This window comes from Epinephelus lanceolatus, chromosome 8 (assembly GCF_041903045.1).
Source record: "Epinephelus lanceolatus isolate andai-2023 chromosome 8, ASM4190304v1, whole genome shotgun sequence".
NCBI classification, from domain to species: Eukaryota; Metazoa; Chordata; class Actinopteri; order Perciformes; family Serranidae; genus Epinephelus; species Epinephelus lanceolatus.
The window spans coordinates 6,162,883-6,180,896 of NC_135741.1; the positions used below are offsets into that span (position 1 = coordinate 6,162,883).

General features: G+C 40.9%; 1 protein-coding gene across 2 annotated transcripts in view; it reads right to left on the minus strand.

Annotated features, from left to right (window-relative positions):
* The window catches only part of LOC117258371 (monocarboxylate transporter 1-like), a 33,376-nt gene extending 15,709 nt beyond the window's left edge, over positions 1-17,667 (minus strand). The window contains exons 1-3 of one of the 2 annotated variants that reach the window (XM_033629210.2): positions 17,494-17,667; positions 15,627-15,704; positions 2,014-2,323 (exon numbers count right to left, since the gene is read on the minus strand). In XM_033629210.2, the coding sequence (XP_033485101.1) occupies positions 2,014-2,230 (217 nt within the window). In that variant the 5' untranslated portion in view covers positions 2,231-2,323; positions 15,627-15,704; positions 17,494-17,667. The remainder of the gene's footprint in view (positions 1-2,013; positions 2,324-15,626; positions 15,705-17,493) is intronic. The other variant, XM_033629209.2, reaches the window with a different exon arrangement.
* Between the last annotated feature and the right edge of the window lie 347 nt (positions 17,668-18,014).

The following is an 18,014-nucleotide window of genomic DNA, read 5'->3' on the forward strand; positions in this document are numbered from 1 at the left end:
ATGTGGATAAACAGAGAAATGGAGATGATGGTGTTTTACACGTTGACTGTGCCGGTCATCTCATACACTGAGGGAGAAGAAGAAGAGAGGAGCCGTGTACAAAGGAGGGGGGAACTTGCTTTGTGTGAATTTGTGAGACAGACAGAAAGAAACCTGATCTGAAACTGGATCTGAATCTTTAGTTCTCCTGCCTTAGCATGAAAGCAGGCTTTCCATTAGCAAATGAACGGGCCGTTGTTGCAGCAGTGTGAATGAAATGGTCACTGAGTGCACAAACTGGCTGTGTTCAATTTGTTTTGAAAAGGTACAACTAGTTATTTCTCTTAACTTGAGATCCTCTGTTGGGGCCTACGGTTCTAGTAAGTCAACTTTGGTCCTGGCAGAAATATCTCAACAACGATTAGATGTACAAATAAAATTTTGTGCAGACAACTATATTTCCTTGACAACGTATCCCACTGACTTGGCAATCATCTAACTTTTTTCTAGCGCCACCAACAGGCTGTGTGATCAGGGCCTAAGCCACTTTTTCCTCAGATTGCAATCCCTAGTTTTGTATTTTTAATAGTGCTCTGCTACATCATGCTGTTAACACTGTGGTAAACATTAATTAGTCATTTATTCAATATCTGCTTCCACTTGTTTATCTCTAGCGGCTGTATTTAGTTTCCAATCAGACAAATATGTGCTTGTTTTCATATCTTGTTTGTAATCACTCCACAGGATCCGTTTCTCACATTGTCTCCTGCTTTCCCTTCAGCAGTAAGTGTTATTCAAGCTGTGACTGAATGGGCAAGATAAGGACTGATAGTGGAAGTGCAGAGAGGGAGAGAGAGGGAGTATAAGCAGAGATAAAGAGGCTTGTGCTTGCTTTTGTTTTGCTTCAGTGAACGGTGAACGATGAAAAGACAGCCTTTAAAGAAGCCAAAAACATGTCATGCTCCTGACAGGAGAAACACAACTGGAAATGTCAACACACACTCCCCCAGCAATCCTGTTTCATTCACAAGACTTTCCCCATTTCTCTCTGCAGGCGAGGACACACTCCAACCAGCCCCCACCTCACAGAGAGCAGACGTAGGCCCTGATCACACAGAAAGCATTTCAGCAGCTGAAGGCGCCTTTTTGTAACTGATTTTTATGAAGATCAAGCTTTTTGCACGCATCCTTTGTGTTGCGACACGCCTCGTGTTTCTGCACTATAGGCAACTGGCGCTTTTGCCGGAGCACTCTGAACTCTTCAAGTTTAAAAAACTTCAACTCAAAGCAGAAAAACACCCCACGGCATCTCTTTTTTGTCATCTTTTTTCCCATTGTCCAATCAGATGATTTGAGAGGCAGGCCTTCTGTGGTGGTCATGACAACAACTTAACAGTTGGTAAACAATGGAGGACAAACTGGTGGTAGCAGCTGCAACCTGCAAAACGTTTTCTGTGTGATCAGGGCCTTATGTAGCTCAGTCTGCAGAGTGTGCAGTCCACTGCATTCTTTTATTGTTTATAAAACATTCTCTTAATATTTCTCACGCTTTTTATTGTAAACTAAGTGACATACTACTAGCTGCTTTTGTTCATGTTCAAGCGAGTGTTGCTTAATCTTTTAGATGTTGAGCTGTGGTTGGATTTGACATTCCACAGACATTTTGACTGTCGGTGTCGATGACTTCCCGGTTAAGGACACGCACACAACAAACACAAGGGCTGCATTATATGGACAAAATGTGTTATAGTGCGTGCCATTTATCATATGAATCACTGAAATGGAGTGGAAAAAAACAAACACAGTGCCAGTCACATTGTTATTTTCCTCAGATTATGGTTCAGATAATTTATTTGACCCTTCTAAAAAAAAAAACAGAAATATACACAGATTTTCCTGCCTGTTTAAATCTCAAGTGTTTTGTGAACTGCCAAAACAATCAAACATGTCTAATGGGAATAAATGAACAGTGGCAGAAAACACACCAGGACCAAATGGACCAAAAGCACTTTCAAATACACAAACGCCACTCACCTCCAGCGTACATGACCGCCAGCATGATGGATGAAATCCAGGACACCTGACTGGGTGTGACCTCGAAGATGGACTCTATCTCTTTGAAGAACACAGTGATGGACTTGGGGAAGGCGTAGGAGAAGCCAATGGAGATGAAGGCCCCCACCACCACCGCCCAGCCCCAGCCACCTTCAGGAGGGGTGTACCCCACAGGCCCACCTGTTGCTGGAGGCATGTTTGCTCAAGAGGAAGAACAAGAGTGGAGAACAGCTGGGTTCAGAGGAGAAGACAAGGCAGCAACAAGTGCACTGGGATCAGGACTCTGCACCTGTGGGAGAAACAGAGCAGAGAGCTGGTAAAAAATGGACACAGATGACGTAGAAAGGTGAAACAGATAAACACATACTTTATCCTTTCCTGCTTTTTTGCAGTTTTATCTAATTTGCTGTCAGCTGCGAGATGAAAAATGTAGGAAAAGAGGGAGGAGGAAGCAAAGAGGGAGGACAGCAGTGCAGTGCAGTGCAGGAGAAGATACACACAGAAAAATAAGGAGGAAGGAACCAAAAACATTTATGTTTGTGCTCATTTCTCAAATCGCAATGCCGAGTGCTGTCATGGTGAGAACAAGCATCTGTGCCGGGCTGCATGCCAACATACCAGCAGCAGACAAACAGTAGACATATTTAGAAGATTAGACCATGAGACCTTTGGTGTAAAATTCTGATTTTCCATGTTGTAGATTGGAGCTGGTGTGGCACACTAGACTTCCTGTAATAACAGCGTTCTCTGACATTTTAACCAGTGCACGCACATGCCTTTGTCATCATAGCAAACCAAAGACTACACTTTTTTAAAGGCTATGGGGAGGCTACTTAGACATCTGCCTGCAGCTTGGGAAGTCCCGAAATCTGTGTCTTTGCAGATAAATGTTGAATTGGAGACAGAAAATAAACACCAAGTACTGGCCGGTTCGTAAACCACTGACTCTAAATAAATAACTCAATATTCAAATGTTCAGAAAAATATGTTTATTTTGAAGGAAACGTTACTAATAACATTAACGGTATCTCTGTTCTGGGGCGTCGGTGGCTTAGTGGTAGAGCAGGCGCCCCATGTACAAGGCTGTTGCCGCAGCGGCCCGGGTTCGAGTCCAGCCTGTGGCCCTTTGCTGCATGCCTCTCTCTCTCTCTCTCTCCCCCCTTCACGTTTCACTGTCCTGTCAATTAAAGGCAACAAATCTAACAAAAAAAAAAAGATGTCTCTGTTCTGTGTTCAGTCAGCCATGACAGTGTGACGGTGACAATACCAAGCTTTACCTTCACTCACAAAGATAGCTTACTAAAGTTGCACTTCTCTTCTACAAAACTAGAGATTCAAGTTCTCAATAAACGTGCCAGGTAATAAGATACCTGCCAGTGTTGACTGGCAATCAAAATGGCCTGATGGACCAGTTCTTTTATGGCAGCGATAAAGAAAAGTAAACCAGCCCTGACGATTACAAACTTATCCAGTGACTGAGCCTTAGGAATGACACCAAACTGATGGGTTATGTCTAATACTGAACTAACTGCAGCATTTGATTAATCATTTTAGTAGCATAGGCCTTCATTCACAGTATGGGCGGAGAAAAAAACGATTCATTTAAGTATCACGATTTATTTTTTTTTACAATTCTTTAATGACTGAATTGATATAACTCAAATGTGGAGGTTGAAATAAGTCTTATTGTGGTAGTCTAGTCCAGTCTAGTCCGATTAACATGACGTTATACCTGTCAAAAAAACCCACAAAGCCAAAGTGAGAAAGCAGAATATGGCAGACGGTCCGAGGAACCTGACCTTCAGCTGCCTGATTAGCAACGCGGCCTAAAATACTTTCTGTGCTGCTGTTACACTGATTAGACTCAGCCCGCTGTGAACTCCGACGCTGGGTTTACGCCAGCTGAATTCAAGTTGCTTCTGCCCACCCTCCTCCTCCTCGCGAGTATTCTTCTAGGGGGCAGGAGGGACCCCGGGCTGCACAAAAAGACCATAAATTAAGTTTGTTATTAGTTAATTACTCACTTTTTTGTGATGTGATGCTACTGAATAACCTCTCGGACAGACTATGGTAGGTGATATGCCTTGTTTTTGGACATATGCCTCATAAAAAACAGATTCCAGAAGTAGATGATTCAACTATTTCCCATGATGTAGTGTTAAAAAAAAATCACCATTAATCGTAATCACTCTTCAAAAGACTTGCAGGACTCACAGCTACCAAAACATCTGGAAATCCCAGGGTTTCCTCAATGAACGCATCCACCTAATTGTCCTCTTTTCCCATTTAGGCCACACATTACCAGGCTATTTTTGGTCGGCTCTTACATCAACTCTGCTACTGTTTGGGCCAATTACCTTAAATGGACTCCAGGATACAAATCTACAAACCACACAGGGACTTCACACTAAATCTGTACAGAGGCTGGCATTAGTGACATAACCGTATGACGTACAATGCTGACAGAGGATTCACTAACTTTGTAATAAATAATTAACAGCCATGCGTCTTGCACTCCTATATGACAGTTAGCCTGGATCATGCTGTAAACAACCACGCGCCGCCAATCAATACAAAGAAAATAGAATACATTCAAACAGAATACATTCATTTGAAAATATAAATGAAAAGAGAAAAGATAGAAAAAAAGAAAACGCAAAAGGAAATACAAATCCTATCATGACGCCCTTTTTAGAAAACTCTACAATTTTTTTTATTTATTTATTTATTTTTAATAATTTTTGAGTCCATATGTCCGAAAAAAAAGGGGATAGGGAGAAGCACTAAGCTTGTCGTGCCCTACCCCTAGTTTATACCCCTGACCAGTTAATATTTAAAGTTAAATAAGCAGCATACTGACTTTAGATTTGAGCTTAGATGGCAAAGAACATTAGTAATGCATCTATATAGATGCTTTAATATGATACATAACAATATCAAATTCTACAGTTTGGTGTATGCAGTGTAGCATGATATGGCATAGTAATTAATTAGATCATTTCCCCTTCTGCTTCATCTCTGTACCTGTTGAGAATTGATTGTTTAAGTCTGTTTTTGAATTGAATGATGTTTTTGCTCTGTTTCAGTTCTTCCTCTAGCCCATTCCATAAGGTTACACCATAGGAGGAGATACTCATTATTTTAAGGGTTGGATGCATTACAGGTTTTTTAAAGTTCAATGGTCCCCTGAGGTTGTACCCCCCCTCCTTTTCCATAAATTTATTTTGTACATTACCGGGTAGTTGATTGTATCTTGCTTTGTACATAACTTGCAAAACTTTAAATGTAACCAAATCAGTAAACTTCAAAATATGTGATTCCAGAAACAATCTGTGTGTGGTTCCAATAACCTGTGTTGTGTATCACCCTTAGGGCTCTTTTTTGGAGTGTAGTGATTGAGTTTGTTGTTGTTTTATATGTATTGCCCCAAACCTCTGAACAGTAGTGCAGGTATGGGAGGATCATTGTGCAATACAGTGTGTGCAGTGATTGGGGACTGAGAATATAATAGAATATAGAATATAATAGCCCTGACATACTCTATATGGGGTTTCCAGCAGAGCTTATGGTCTAAAATCACACCTAAGAATTTGGTTTCATATACTCTTTCTATTTCAATGTGATCTACTATCAGCTTGATGTCTATTTTGTTCTTACAATTTCCAAAGACCATACATTTTGTTTTATTTAAGTTTAAAGATAATTTGTTTCTGTCAAACCACAGTTTTACTTTATTCATTTCTGATGATAATACCTTCATAATCTGCTGGATGTCCTCCCCTGTACAGAATATGTTTGTGTCATCTGCAAACAATACATATTTCAATACTGATGACACCGAACACAAATCATTGATATATAAAACAAACAATTTTGGCCCCAAGACTGACCCCTGTGGTATACCACATGTAATTTCCATACACCTAGATTTACATTCTCCCAGTTGTACCTACTGTTCCCTGTCTTTTATATAACTACCAAGCCAATTTGAGACAACCCCTCTAAACCCATACTTTTCCATTTTTCTTAGGAGGATATCGTGATTTAATGTGTCAAATGCTTTCTTCAAGTCCACAAGGACTCCCACAGTGTACATTTGTTTATCAATACTAGTTGTTAGTTCCTCGGTTAGTTCTATTAATCACATGAACTTTTTTCTTTCACTTCTTTCTGCTCGTCATTTTACATCCTGTCTTTTCACCACAAAGAACGTCTATCACCATTTACAAACACTAATGCGTATGTTACATGTGTAACATACGCATTAGTGTATGCGTATGTTACATGTTTAACTGTATGCATGAAGAAACACAAATTTAAACCTGACTGTTTGTTGCTCTGCGTCTGTCCTCTAACATTTAAATAAATTTGTCTCCTGTTAGAGAAATCTGGTCAAACACAGGGAGACAATTGTAATATGTTAAAAACCACATTTTGCATGTTTTAGGTCATGGTTTGTTATTGCTGAGCTTTATTTCCTTCCTTCAAGACAGTTTCACTTCATGCCTGTTAGGGATGTCCCTTTCAGTAATTTTGCTTTCCATAGCCAGACACATTAATTAATCGGTAACTAAGTGGATTATTTTTGTGAAAAAATAAATAACTTGAATACAACAGGCCTTTCCTTTAGTCCAGCTTTAGAGTCGCATTTCAAAGGTGGTGGAATTTAAATATATTGTGATGTAAATGTTTTGCCTTTTATTTCATTTTCTGTTGGCTTTGCAGACAGACAGCTGGCTTGCTAGTATGTGAAATGCAGTATGCCAAAAATACCGTCTGGCAGTGCAGCTCATTTGGCGAATACCACTGGTAACGCCATCCTGAACTAAACTGAAGAGTAGCAACATTAACCTCTAGACTAACACTCGTAACCCCGTCAAAAACGTTCTCAGTGATTAACCATTGACATCCCTAATGCCAGTATATTATTTTGATGTACACCAAGTGATGTCTTTTCGATTACAGTTGAATTATTGGTCTGTTGAATATGAGATGCTTCTCAGTTTTAACCCACTGAGCATGATAACCCACCTCTCCAGCTCTACGCAGGTTTTCTTTCAGCCTGCACACAGGCTTTATGTTAGAGTCACATGATTAGTCTGATAGCAGCTTGGTTAGCCACACAGCAAGCGTGATAGCTGGTGGATTCAGCCTCAGGATGTTGTGGAGGATTTGGGCGTCTCTCATCTAAGTTTGGTTTCAGTTTAGCTAACAATCTAAACAGTAGCTACACTTATGAAATATGGGATCTTTGCTGTGTGTTGTAGCATCTCTGCACTTGTTCCCTTGAGGCTCATGTTGCATTTCACATGAGTGGATTTTTTTGTCCAAACATTTGCAGGAGCCAAGTTTATTTCAGTCAACATAACACGTCAACTATAATAAGCTGCTTGATGTCCAGTATACATTTTTCTCAGGAGTTGGCTGATGAAGCCAGACCGTAAAAGGTGAGTGAATATTGGACTTGCTGCACAAAGGAGGTGTACTGTTGGTAGGCTGTCGCATGCTAACACATAAGCCACAGCAAAAGAAAAAATTACTCATAGAAGCCAAAGGTTTGCTTAAGATAGGTGGTCTAATTCATCAGCAACATTTAGTATGCTTTCTTTCTGTCACAGTTGTGTTTCTGTTAAGCAGCAATGCAACAGTAAGCAGGGACTGATTAGAAACTCCTCATGATGAAGATTAGGCAATCAGAACTGGAGTAGACTGGAATGGGTACAAATATTTATAATGGGGAATTCACTGAGAGGCAAGTGTTTGATTCAACTCACACACCCAAACATAACTATGAACCTTTATGTTGGTTTGGGTAAGTGTGTGGTGTCACTTATGTGTGGTATGTGTGTGAGAGTTACCACATACATTTCTGAGCTCCACTTCAAGACTGCAGGAGCTCAGGAGGAAGACTATTACAGCCCTGCTGATCTGCACCCTGCAGAGTGCCATCATGTGGCGCACTTCATCTCCTGGGCTTGGCACATGGGTTATATTACCACACACACTAAAACAATTCTGTGCCACAGCTCTGAAAAGCCATCACATTCAGGCCAAAACTATCCAGTTTTACCTACAGAAATGATTTCATCTTTTGACATATTGCAGTATGAAATTTTGCAAAAACATTAATCCACAGACACAAAGATAATCTGAAACTCGCACTGACACACTGCAGACAGGGTTTACATTAACCAGCATATGCCGGCTTTAGTCAGTGTCACGAGTAGTTGTCCAGGAGATGGAAATATAAATGGCCAAAATGTCTGTTAGTAAATATGCCAGAACATAAATATATTCATTAATAGCATTAATAGCCAAGTACTGTGTGACCTATAAGATATGTTGCCGAGACAATTGTGCAGATCAGATTTTAATAACTAATCTATTTATCCACCAAAGCTGTAGAGAGTGCGTCCCTGCCTCTTAAAAGCACAGACCACATCCAAGGTGGTGGTGGTTCTCATTTTAGATCAAACCAGATCAAACCTCTGCATTTTTAACCACAGTTGGCTAGATGGTGGATAGCAGCCTCAGTGATTCACTGGCTGTTATCACGGAGGACTTTTCGGTGACCATTTGCCTCCTTTGCCTCTCCCACTCATCTTCTCTGATTAGTCACTCAATTCAAAAGACAGCTTCCTCATTTAGCTTATTTTCAATTTATTTGAGACATACACTTAATACAGGCTAATATCATTATTTAATTGACAACAGCAAAGCTATTTATTTCATTTTTGTAGCCTATATGCTAAGTTCATAAGGTTTATGAGGAGCTCATTCTGCTGTGTGTCTCCTGACTATTCCAAAAATAAATAAACCATCAGTAGGTGGTAGGGCCTTCTCTACCCAAGCACCTCTTCTTTGGAATCGTCTTCTTACCCAAATTCATGAGGCTAGCTTAATCGACTCATTAGAAAGCAAACTCAAAACACATCTCTTCACATTAACATTTAACCTCAATTAGTCTGCCCTAAATACTAAACCACAGTTATGCAACTTATACTCCGTCTATGTGCTCATGGTCACACACATGTTTCTGTCTGGGTTTTTCATGTGTGTCTCACTTCTGTACGTTTTTAATTTTGCTAATGCCGTTCATTACTATTTTATTTATGTATTATATTGCATTGGTAATGCTTTGTATGTAGTTTGTTGTAATACTGGGCTAGAATAAACTTTGACCTGACTTGACTTTGTGTTTAAATGTCGGCCATTATGTGGCTATTTCAAAAATGTCTGGTAGTTGTTGTATTTGGAAAAATAAAGGACATAGTGATCTTCAAATAAGAAAAAAGTAAAGTGATTGTCAAAAAAAAAAGTCTTGTGGAAACTGACTGTGGAGTCATGATAAACTGTGAGAAGTTCATGATGACTAAAGGAATGATGCAACATTGGAAAAGAAAGATATGATTCACCAGAATTTTGTCTTTTGGGCTTGATCATTCACGTTTTCAAGTCCTTTTGATTTCAGATTATTCATTCTATTACACAGGTGGATTATTACCTCTTTACACTGCACATACACTTGATACTTCACACTTAAAAAACAGGTACCAACTTTTTAGATTTTGTCACATTATTGTATTTAATGTCACCCGTTTTATATTGTATTTCTGTTTTTAATTTTTGCAGTTCTTGCTTTTTATATTTTTATTTTCTCTATGTTTGCCATTTTGCACTAAAATTCCAAAGCAGATTGTTTGTATGTGAAAACCTACTTGGCAATAAACCTGACGGTGTTGGCTCGTCTTTCCTTTTGTGTACCCAGTGATCCAGGTCAAAGACTAATAGTCAACAAATGACAGACGTGTGTAGCACCTAAGATAAACAAAGAGTCAAACGGATGACATCAGAAACCAAAAAGTCAGCATATCCGGGATTGTGTGAGAGCACACAGGTGGCTCCACTTCCTCCTCACTTATCTGTTCTGGCGGTGTCAGTTCACACACACACATTAGCAACCAACAGTTGGTTAACACTCAGCAAAGACCTTGACATGAACCCAAGAAGTCATTAAACAACTTTTACTTTGTTGGCTCGTCTTCAGTAAGACAGTAAATGTCTGAGCACTCACGCTCAAACGAAACCACAGCACCACCACTCAAATCAACGCTGCCTATGGGAGGTGTGTGCATGGTTATGTTGATTTATTTAGGAGAAAATATTAATGGTTAGTAAGCTGGGAGATTTTACATCACAAAACTTTCAACAGACACTCAACACTGAACCCAGTCCAGAGGCTTAATTTTATCCAAGAGAGCAAATCATTGTTTCTGTTTAACCTTCCTCTCAAACTCTACACAAGCAACTGACCACCCTTGAAATCCCAGAGGGTGGCGGCTGAATCCAACTAAATGTCAAACCACTCAAATACTACGGCCTTGGTCTTAAATTATTACGACCTTGGCAGAGAGTGAATTACGCGTGATGACAGGTCATCGAAGGGCCAGAGAGTCCAACTGGCAAAGACCTGCTGCCTGGTCCTCTCATGTTGCTCACAGAATTGTTTGCAACTTAGCTCTTCCTCCGATGACCCCACTGACACACAGCCATGCATACTCTCACATGCTTGTGCAAACACTCATTAGTTATCTCCTAACCAGTCACTGGACGTCTGCTTAACGCTATCTGTGATCTGGTTCACTGAAACTACAATCTAAAGATCTAGCGTGACGGGTTTGGAGGCAGCTTGCAGCGAGGTTGCAGACTGCGACCAAATGATACTTCTTCCGTGTGCTGAGCGTGTAGGAGAACTATGTCTGTCTGTTCTGGGCTACTGTAGAAACATGGCAGACAGACTCTGAGGTGTAGGTATCAATGGCCCATTCTAAATTTAAACACTTGATGTGATTATAAACTATTGAAAACATAGATATGGATATTACAGTCAATATATTCCCCTAAATCCTACACACTGGACCTTTAAGAGAAAAAAAACACGTACCTTAACGTGCTACTGATTAGAGCTCTGTTCAGAGTACATCAACTGACAAAAACAAATCCCAAAGTAGTCGTGACAAAGACAACAGTGCTAACTTGACCTCAGTTGCAGCATGGTCTTCCTGTATGGAGGAATGTGATGATTACAGGGGTAATGTTGCAGCAAGCCCTCCTTTAGTTCTGACATGAATCACTCAGAACCAGACTGCATTACTTAAATTCAAAATATACTTTTGGAATAAGCTTTTAGATTTCTGTTCAGTCTCACGGCAGCACAGTTACACCAAAAAAAGCACTCAAAACAAATAATCAAACTAGCTTGCAAAGCTCGTCTGTAAATGCATTCTCTAAACTGTTATGTATTTGACACTGTGGTTTAATAAACTGAGACAGACAAATCAAACAAAGGATGCTGGATGACGCCACGACATCCAAGTTCCTCTCTTCATTACGGCTCACAAGCAATGTGCTCACTGTGCCCAAAGGAGCAACTTCGCTGCTGGTCTCAGTGGCCTGATCACGCCATCCCTGTGACCTCATTTTAGGTCACACAAGGAAATAGGGCAAACACAAACACACCCATACAGACGTTTATTTCACTTCTTATGTAATGTTTTTACAAGCCCTTGTTACATTTATGTGTGCTGGGACAGATGAACAGCTGTCATTCTACCATAACTGAGGTTATGATGCTGAAATAAAACTGTTAAATGTTTGTCAAAGAGAGACTCGGGGCCAAAACCTGGACTGGGACTAGAATGAGCTGGACTGAATGGCTCATACTGTGCTCCTGTATTATTCATCACAAACTGGTGCTGAAACCTACAGTCTTCAAAAGGCTTATATAAAGGTTTCATGTGACGTTTCAATCTAATTCATTTCAATCAGAATTTAAAAACTAAAATGTATCATATAAACACATCTTTGTCCACACATCAGTGCCACCAAATAACTCATGAGCACACATCTACAGCACCTCCTTGTCCAGTGCCAGCAGACTATTTGTCCATTTCAGCAACCTGCAATGTCGTCATGGACTGACCGGGAGTTGAATCTGACGTTGGGAACACAAAGGTCATCTAAGCTCCAAAGTCACATGGACAAAACCAGCTCTCTCAATAACTTATGGGGCGGGGGACAGGGAGGCGATGGAGGCCATAACCAGATATATCTTCACAGGTTACAAAAAGATTCTGAATTCAGCAGCATTAACGGAACAAGATAAACTTACGCTTCACAGAAAATTTAAAAAAGACAACGTGACATTCAACACAAAGGTGACAACCTTTATTCTGTGGCCCTAAATTTAACTGACCGTTCCACGAACAGCGATTGTTCAATCATAGCATAGCAAATATAACTCAGCTTAGCAGGCCTGTCAAGCTTTGGATCAAATCAACATGCTGAAGAGGCGTGGATGGAGCTGTAGACAGTTAGATAATCTGTGTTTAAAGAGGGTGGAGGGTGTGTCTTTTCTCTCAACCTCCCAAAAGCAAAAAGACAACAGCAACATTGTAAGGACTGTAAACAGTGTGTTTGTTTGTACAATGTAAAATGCAGCTGTTAGCAATCTGGCCAACTGGTTTACTTCCTAAAGTAGTACTGCAGTGTGGAAGCTGGTCCAGGATGCTACTATATCAGGCTGAGGTTTAGGCTAGCTGTCTTGCTCTTTATATTTGGTGGAGTTTATACTCCAGCAACTCTATCATCAATTTCGCCGACAACACACCAAGCAGCAGCAAAGTGCAGCTTGCGGTGAGCTGCCATTCAGTGTCTATGGAAAACTGCATCAGCCTATCTGAGGTGTGGCCATCTGATTCTGCAGCAAAGTGGGGACAGAATATTTGGTTAAACTTTTACTGGCAAACTGCAGCCAGTGAATATCCACAGCCAATCAGTTAACAGAGTCCTGTGACTCCTGTGACAAGTTGACTCATGTGACAAAGATTCTCTTCCTGGGTGAAACACAAACACGCCTCCTGGCTGCAGAAAAATGTATTTGGACTACATTTTTGGACATGTAGCTTTAGTGTGATATTGTGTATGAGGATGCAAAGTGCATATTTAGGATCCCTTTTACAGGATTCTTGTTTTAAAGTCAGCCAGAGACAAGTGTTTTCAACCAAGTTATGAATCTAATATTTGCCTTATTAGCTAGCTAGCTACTGCTGATAGATGACAGTTGTCATCCAAGATGTCAAAATCACAGTCACTGGCAGAAATGAAAAGCCAGCTAGATTGTTAACTTCGGAAATCAGGGACCCATTGTTTCAAAAAGCCAATGTTATCACTACAAACTGAATGCACGCAGTGTGGGAACAGAAGGCTTGACGGGCTTAGCAACAGTGAGAAACTTTTTAGGAGTTTTGTGTGCCAGTCACAGAGGGAACCCATATCAGCTGCACCAGCTGATAAAATGGAAAAAGGACGTTGGAGGAATGCGACATTCAGTTTAGGGTCTGGACTTTACGGGAAGCAGACTTCACCACTCGGACTGGATTTATGTTTCCATCTCCCCTGAGGACCCACCGCTCTGTGCTGGAGCTTAGTTAGGTGTGTGTGTGTGTGTGTGTGTGTGTGTGTGTGTTTTTGTGGGTGGGTGTCTGTCTGTGTGAGTGTGTGTACCAGCAAAGCAGGACAACTCCTGAAGGAGTTATCAATGAGGCCATTCATCCTGCCTTAACAAACGCTCCCTTCACTAAAATGTGTTGAAGGGCCAAAGTTACCTGAAATTTCTTAGACAACAACAACAAAAAAGTTTCAGCTGATGAAAATGTTTCAAGTAATACAAATGTGCCAAAACCTAACTCTGTGGCTTTCTTACTGTTTCTGGGATAACAGACTGACCTTACCATTAAAGGTTTAACACCAGGACACATACTGTCACAACAGTAATTAAAGATACTGTCTGGTTAGCTGGATTTCCCGAATTCTCATCATAGCGCACACAAAGACAGGATACTAAAGCTTACAAAAACCTGTGATGAGTGGGAAGGGAAGAAGGAAGCGGAGGTTAGCAAGGGCTCTTATTCCTTTCCTGAATGTGTGAGTGATTTTTTACAGTCATCCTGGCCCCGTGAAATATCCCCCACCCCCTAAAACTCAACTATAAAACACACAAATACTAAATAAAAGACATGAGGAAAAATTAAAGAGCATAAGAGAAAGTTTGTTTTGCACAGTGAGCCTCAAAGAAAACCACTGATATCATTTAAAACCCACTACCATGCATTATACATTTCTTCTCCACAGCTATATGGCTGTGAAGTACTTCTCAGATTAGCACTAATGACCACTTAAACCTCGTCGGCATGGACTAATGACAGCGTCACCACGTATATCTTATCTCAAACATTCAAAATGTGTGCACATACAGTCAAACATCCTTGCTTGCTCAAACATGTACAGCTGTGCCTGACCTGTACATACATACATACATGAAGAAACTTGCTCAAGGACACCACGTTGCACAGTTTTAAATGTTAGTTTTGCCTTGAGGCCATGTGAACAACCCGTGGACCCAAAAACTTGTGCAAATGTGCATGAACTGATACAGAAGATTGAATTTGTCTGGGAAATGTGTCTGAACAGAAAGGTTACTTGTGTTCATGTAATCAAACGCAGTACAGCACTTAATTTTCCAGATTTTGACGAGCATGTGAACCAGCCCCTCCCCACAACAAACAACAGGTCTTTTAAATCTCTGATGCGGCCAATCTATCAGGTAAAACTATGGTTTGAGAACTTCTCCTTCCAGAACCCAAATTAAAAATGGTGTAAAATGATGAAATGCGGCTGCTTAAATTTGGGATTTCAAAGCCGACAAATGAATGAAGCCAACCAGAGACTAACGACTTCAGGCATAAGCTCGCCCCACATCTGCTTCTACTTGTGGCTTTCCCTCTTAACCATTACCACGCTTCCTTTCACACACACATGCACACAGTATGAAAGACCTGCAACACACACCACTGACATGTCTCCACTCATTTTCTGTCCCCTTCCCTAGGCCTCAGGCTCACCCAAGATTCCTCATTTATTAGCCTGATTTTCTGCAGAATCTCTTAGATTTGTTAAAAAACTACCGCTCTATTCATTCACTGATATACCTCCAAGGTTAAATACTGCCCACGTGATCCTGTGCTTCCCATATTTATCTGCCAAAAACGCCCACAACAGTAGTAAGCTAGGAAAACAACAAGTCATAGTGGTGAAGGTACACTTGTGTGCCATGAACCACTTGAGCTTTCCCTTCCAAGTCACAGCAATAAAGTTCATGCATTACAATAAAGATTGCACAATGGAGGCAAATTTTCTGCCACAGCCAAGATTGGGCGCCAGAGCATGTCCTGAGAATAAAAGCACAAAGAAAGCTACAACTGGATGGGTTAGTTTTGGAGCAGCAGCAGTAACCTGATGAGCCAATTCCTGAGAGCAGTCATAGGACCCTTTTAAAGCACGATTTTATTACATAATACACTTAGATCAGGCGTAAAGGTCCAAATACTGATTCAACACATTGATTTAACTACTCTGCCATCTAGGAGTGATGTTTTACTGACACCCAGAGGGAAACATTCAACTGTCCGTCCTCCAGAGAGGTCACAGATTAGAGGACAACACAACTGAGGCTGGTACATTCAAGCGCTCACCTGAGAAAACTTCAGCAGGGTGACTGCATGAATCCAGCTCCTGTGACTGTGCTTTCTACAGGTCACGCTGCCACCACACTGATGGAAAATGACATAGCAATCACTCACATTTAGAAAACACCCCCCGGTTACACACATATTATTAATAGACCAGCGGTGGAGTTCTCAGATCTTTTACTTGAGTAAATATAATAATAATATTACCAAAGTAATAATACCAAAGTATAAAAATACTCTGTTACAGTTAAAAAAAACTGTATTCAAAATTTTGCTTCGATCAAAGTACAAAAGTATTAGCATCAACACTTAATTAGAGTACCAAAGGTAAAAGCACTCATTATGCAGAAAAGACCATGTCAGAATAATGTGCATTATAATATTAGATTATAATTATCGATGTATTAATGTTTGCATCACTTTTATGTTGCAGCTGGTTAAGTGAAGCTATTAATTATATAATGTCTGGTAGTTTTATTCATGATAAAAATAGGGCTGTACCCGATTCAGAATTCTGTTAGTCGAATCAGATTTGGCTGTTGAACACAAATATTCAACTTTATTTCCATTCAGAGTTTGAGGCTTTGAATGCTCAGCGAGACATTAAGTGTGAAAGTGACATTCATGTAATACAGTAAACATGCTCTATATGCTATTGACTGATCGGAAATGCTCACAACATTTTTTCTGACACTAGACAGACTGAACTGTATGAGTTCCTGTGATATGCAAATCCACCACTTCTAAGCAGAAAGCAGAAGATAATGTATCTTGATGCATAACCGGGCAAAGCCTCTATTCCTCGGTGCAGCTGCCTCCATGTCCGCAGCTGCCCGAACCGAAGACCAGCATGAAAGTGAGAAGTGCTCACTTTGCGATTAAATCTGGGGACCAAAACCTCTCCAGAAGTGAACTGCACACTACACAAATAAAAACTGCACAACTTGAAGGAATCTCAGTCAACTGAGAGGTCTTTAACTGATGATTCAAATCTCTGACCTTCAGGGGGCAGCCCGTAAATAAACATTATTTTTGATCAGATTATGTATTAATAATCTGAATCTGCAGACTAGCTATAGTAACTACAGCTTCATAGTGGAGTAAAACATACAACCACGTCTTAAGTATAAAGTAGCATAACATGTAATTACTCATGTACAAGTAATCTAAAATTGTATTTAAGTACAGCACTCGGGCAAATGTACTTAGTTACTCCCCACAGTGTAACAGACAAGCTGTGACAGTTCTGCAGGGACCATGGGGACTGCATGGCAGGCAGCGCGTGTGGCTGTCGTGTGATCTTTCCATTGAGCTTTGACCCTCAAAAAATCCAGCATGTGGAGCTCACTCAGCTCTGTGCAGGACAGTAACACATTAGGCCGCAGTCAAATGCACTTAAAGTTTAAATCAAAGCTCAAGATCACCTCTCCTCCTCTTCGTGTCTGAGAGCTGGCGGTTCTGGCTCCGTGCCGACGCCGCTGAGTGACCCGGAGCGACGGGCTGTCACACAGCACAGCACCGGGCAGTCAGATGCGGACAGCTCAGCCTCACTGACTTCACTTATGAATGTAAAAATAGCGCCAGCATCACGCCACGCTTAATTAAACTACGTCGGCTGAAAACTGCCCTATAAAGCCGGTTGTTCTGAATCATGTGCGCCCTTTCGGAATGAGAGGAAACTATAACGATAGCGGAAGCAAAAATAGAGGATAAAGTGGTGAAGCTAACGGAGGAGCGGAGCTAGCTAATTACAACTTAAGCTAGTCATTCAGCACAAGTTCAAATGTGAACAGAGGAGAAAAGAGCTGTTTTAATTCAGCAGCAGTGTCTTTGTCTCGACGGTTAGTCCAACACACGCACGTTCACTCACCGGGGTCTTGTTCGGCTGAGTCCGGTGGAGGCTCGGTTCGGCTGAGAGAGTCGGAGTCTACCGGGGTGTCCTTGCTCTTGACAATGGCCACACGTTGATACAGCAGCAGCTCGGGGTACCACAGACTGGACAACTTCTGGGATGGTGATGATGACACTACAACCAGCGCGCATGCGTAGCAGAGCATGAGCGGCAGTAGAGGAATCTGATGAAACACACGTGCGTAAAGAGGTGGAGAAGCACGCGCAGTTCAGTGACGAAAGCAGCACTTATCTATGAATCACAAACTGTTGGGCATTTATTTTGGCAGTGCCCTGATGTCTCTGTGCTGTCATTATGCTGATGAGAGGTTTTTTTTCTGACTTCGGTGGAAGTGCTGTCTGGTTCTCTGGAAAATATCACAGAGGACAAACCCCTCGTGGACACGATTAATCTTACTATCATAATATTATCATAATAATATCCATAAATGTAAAAGAATATGCTTTATTGGCTTTAGCAATGGGCTCATATATTAATTC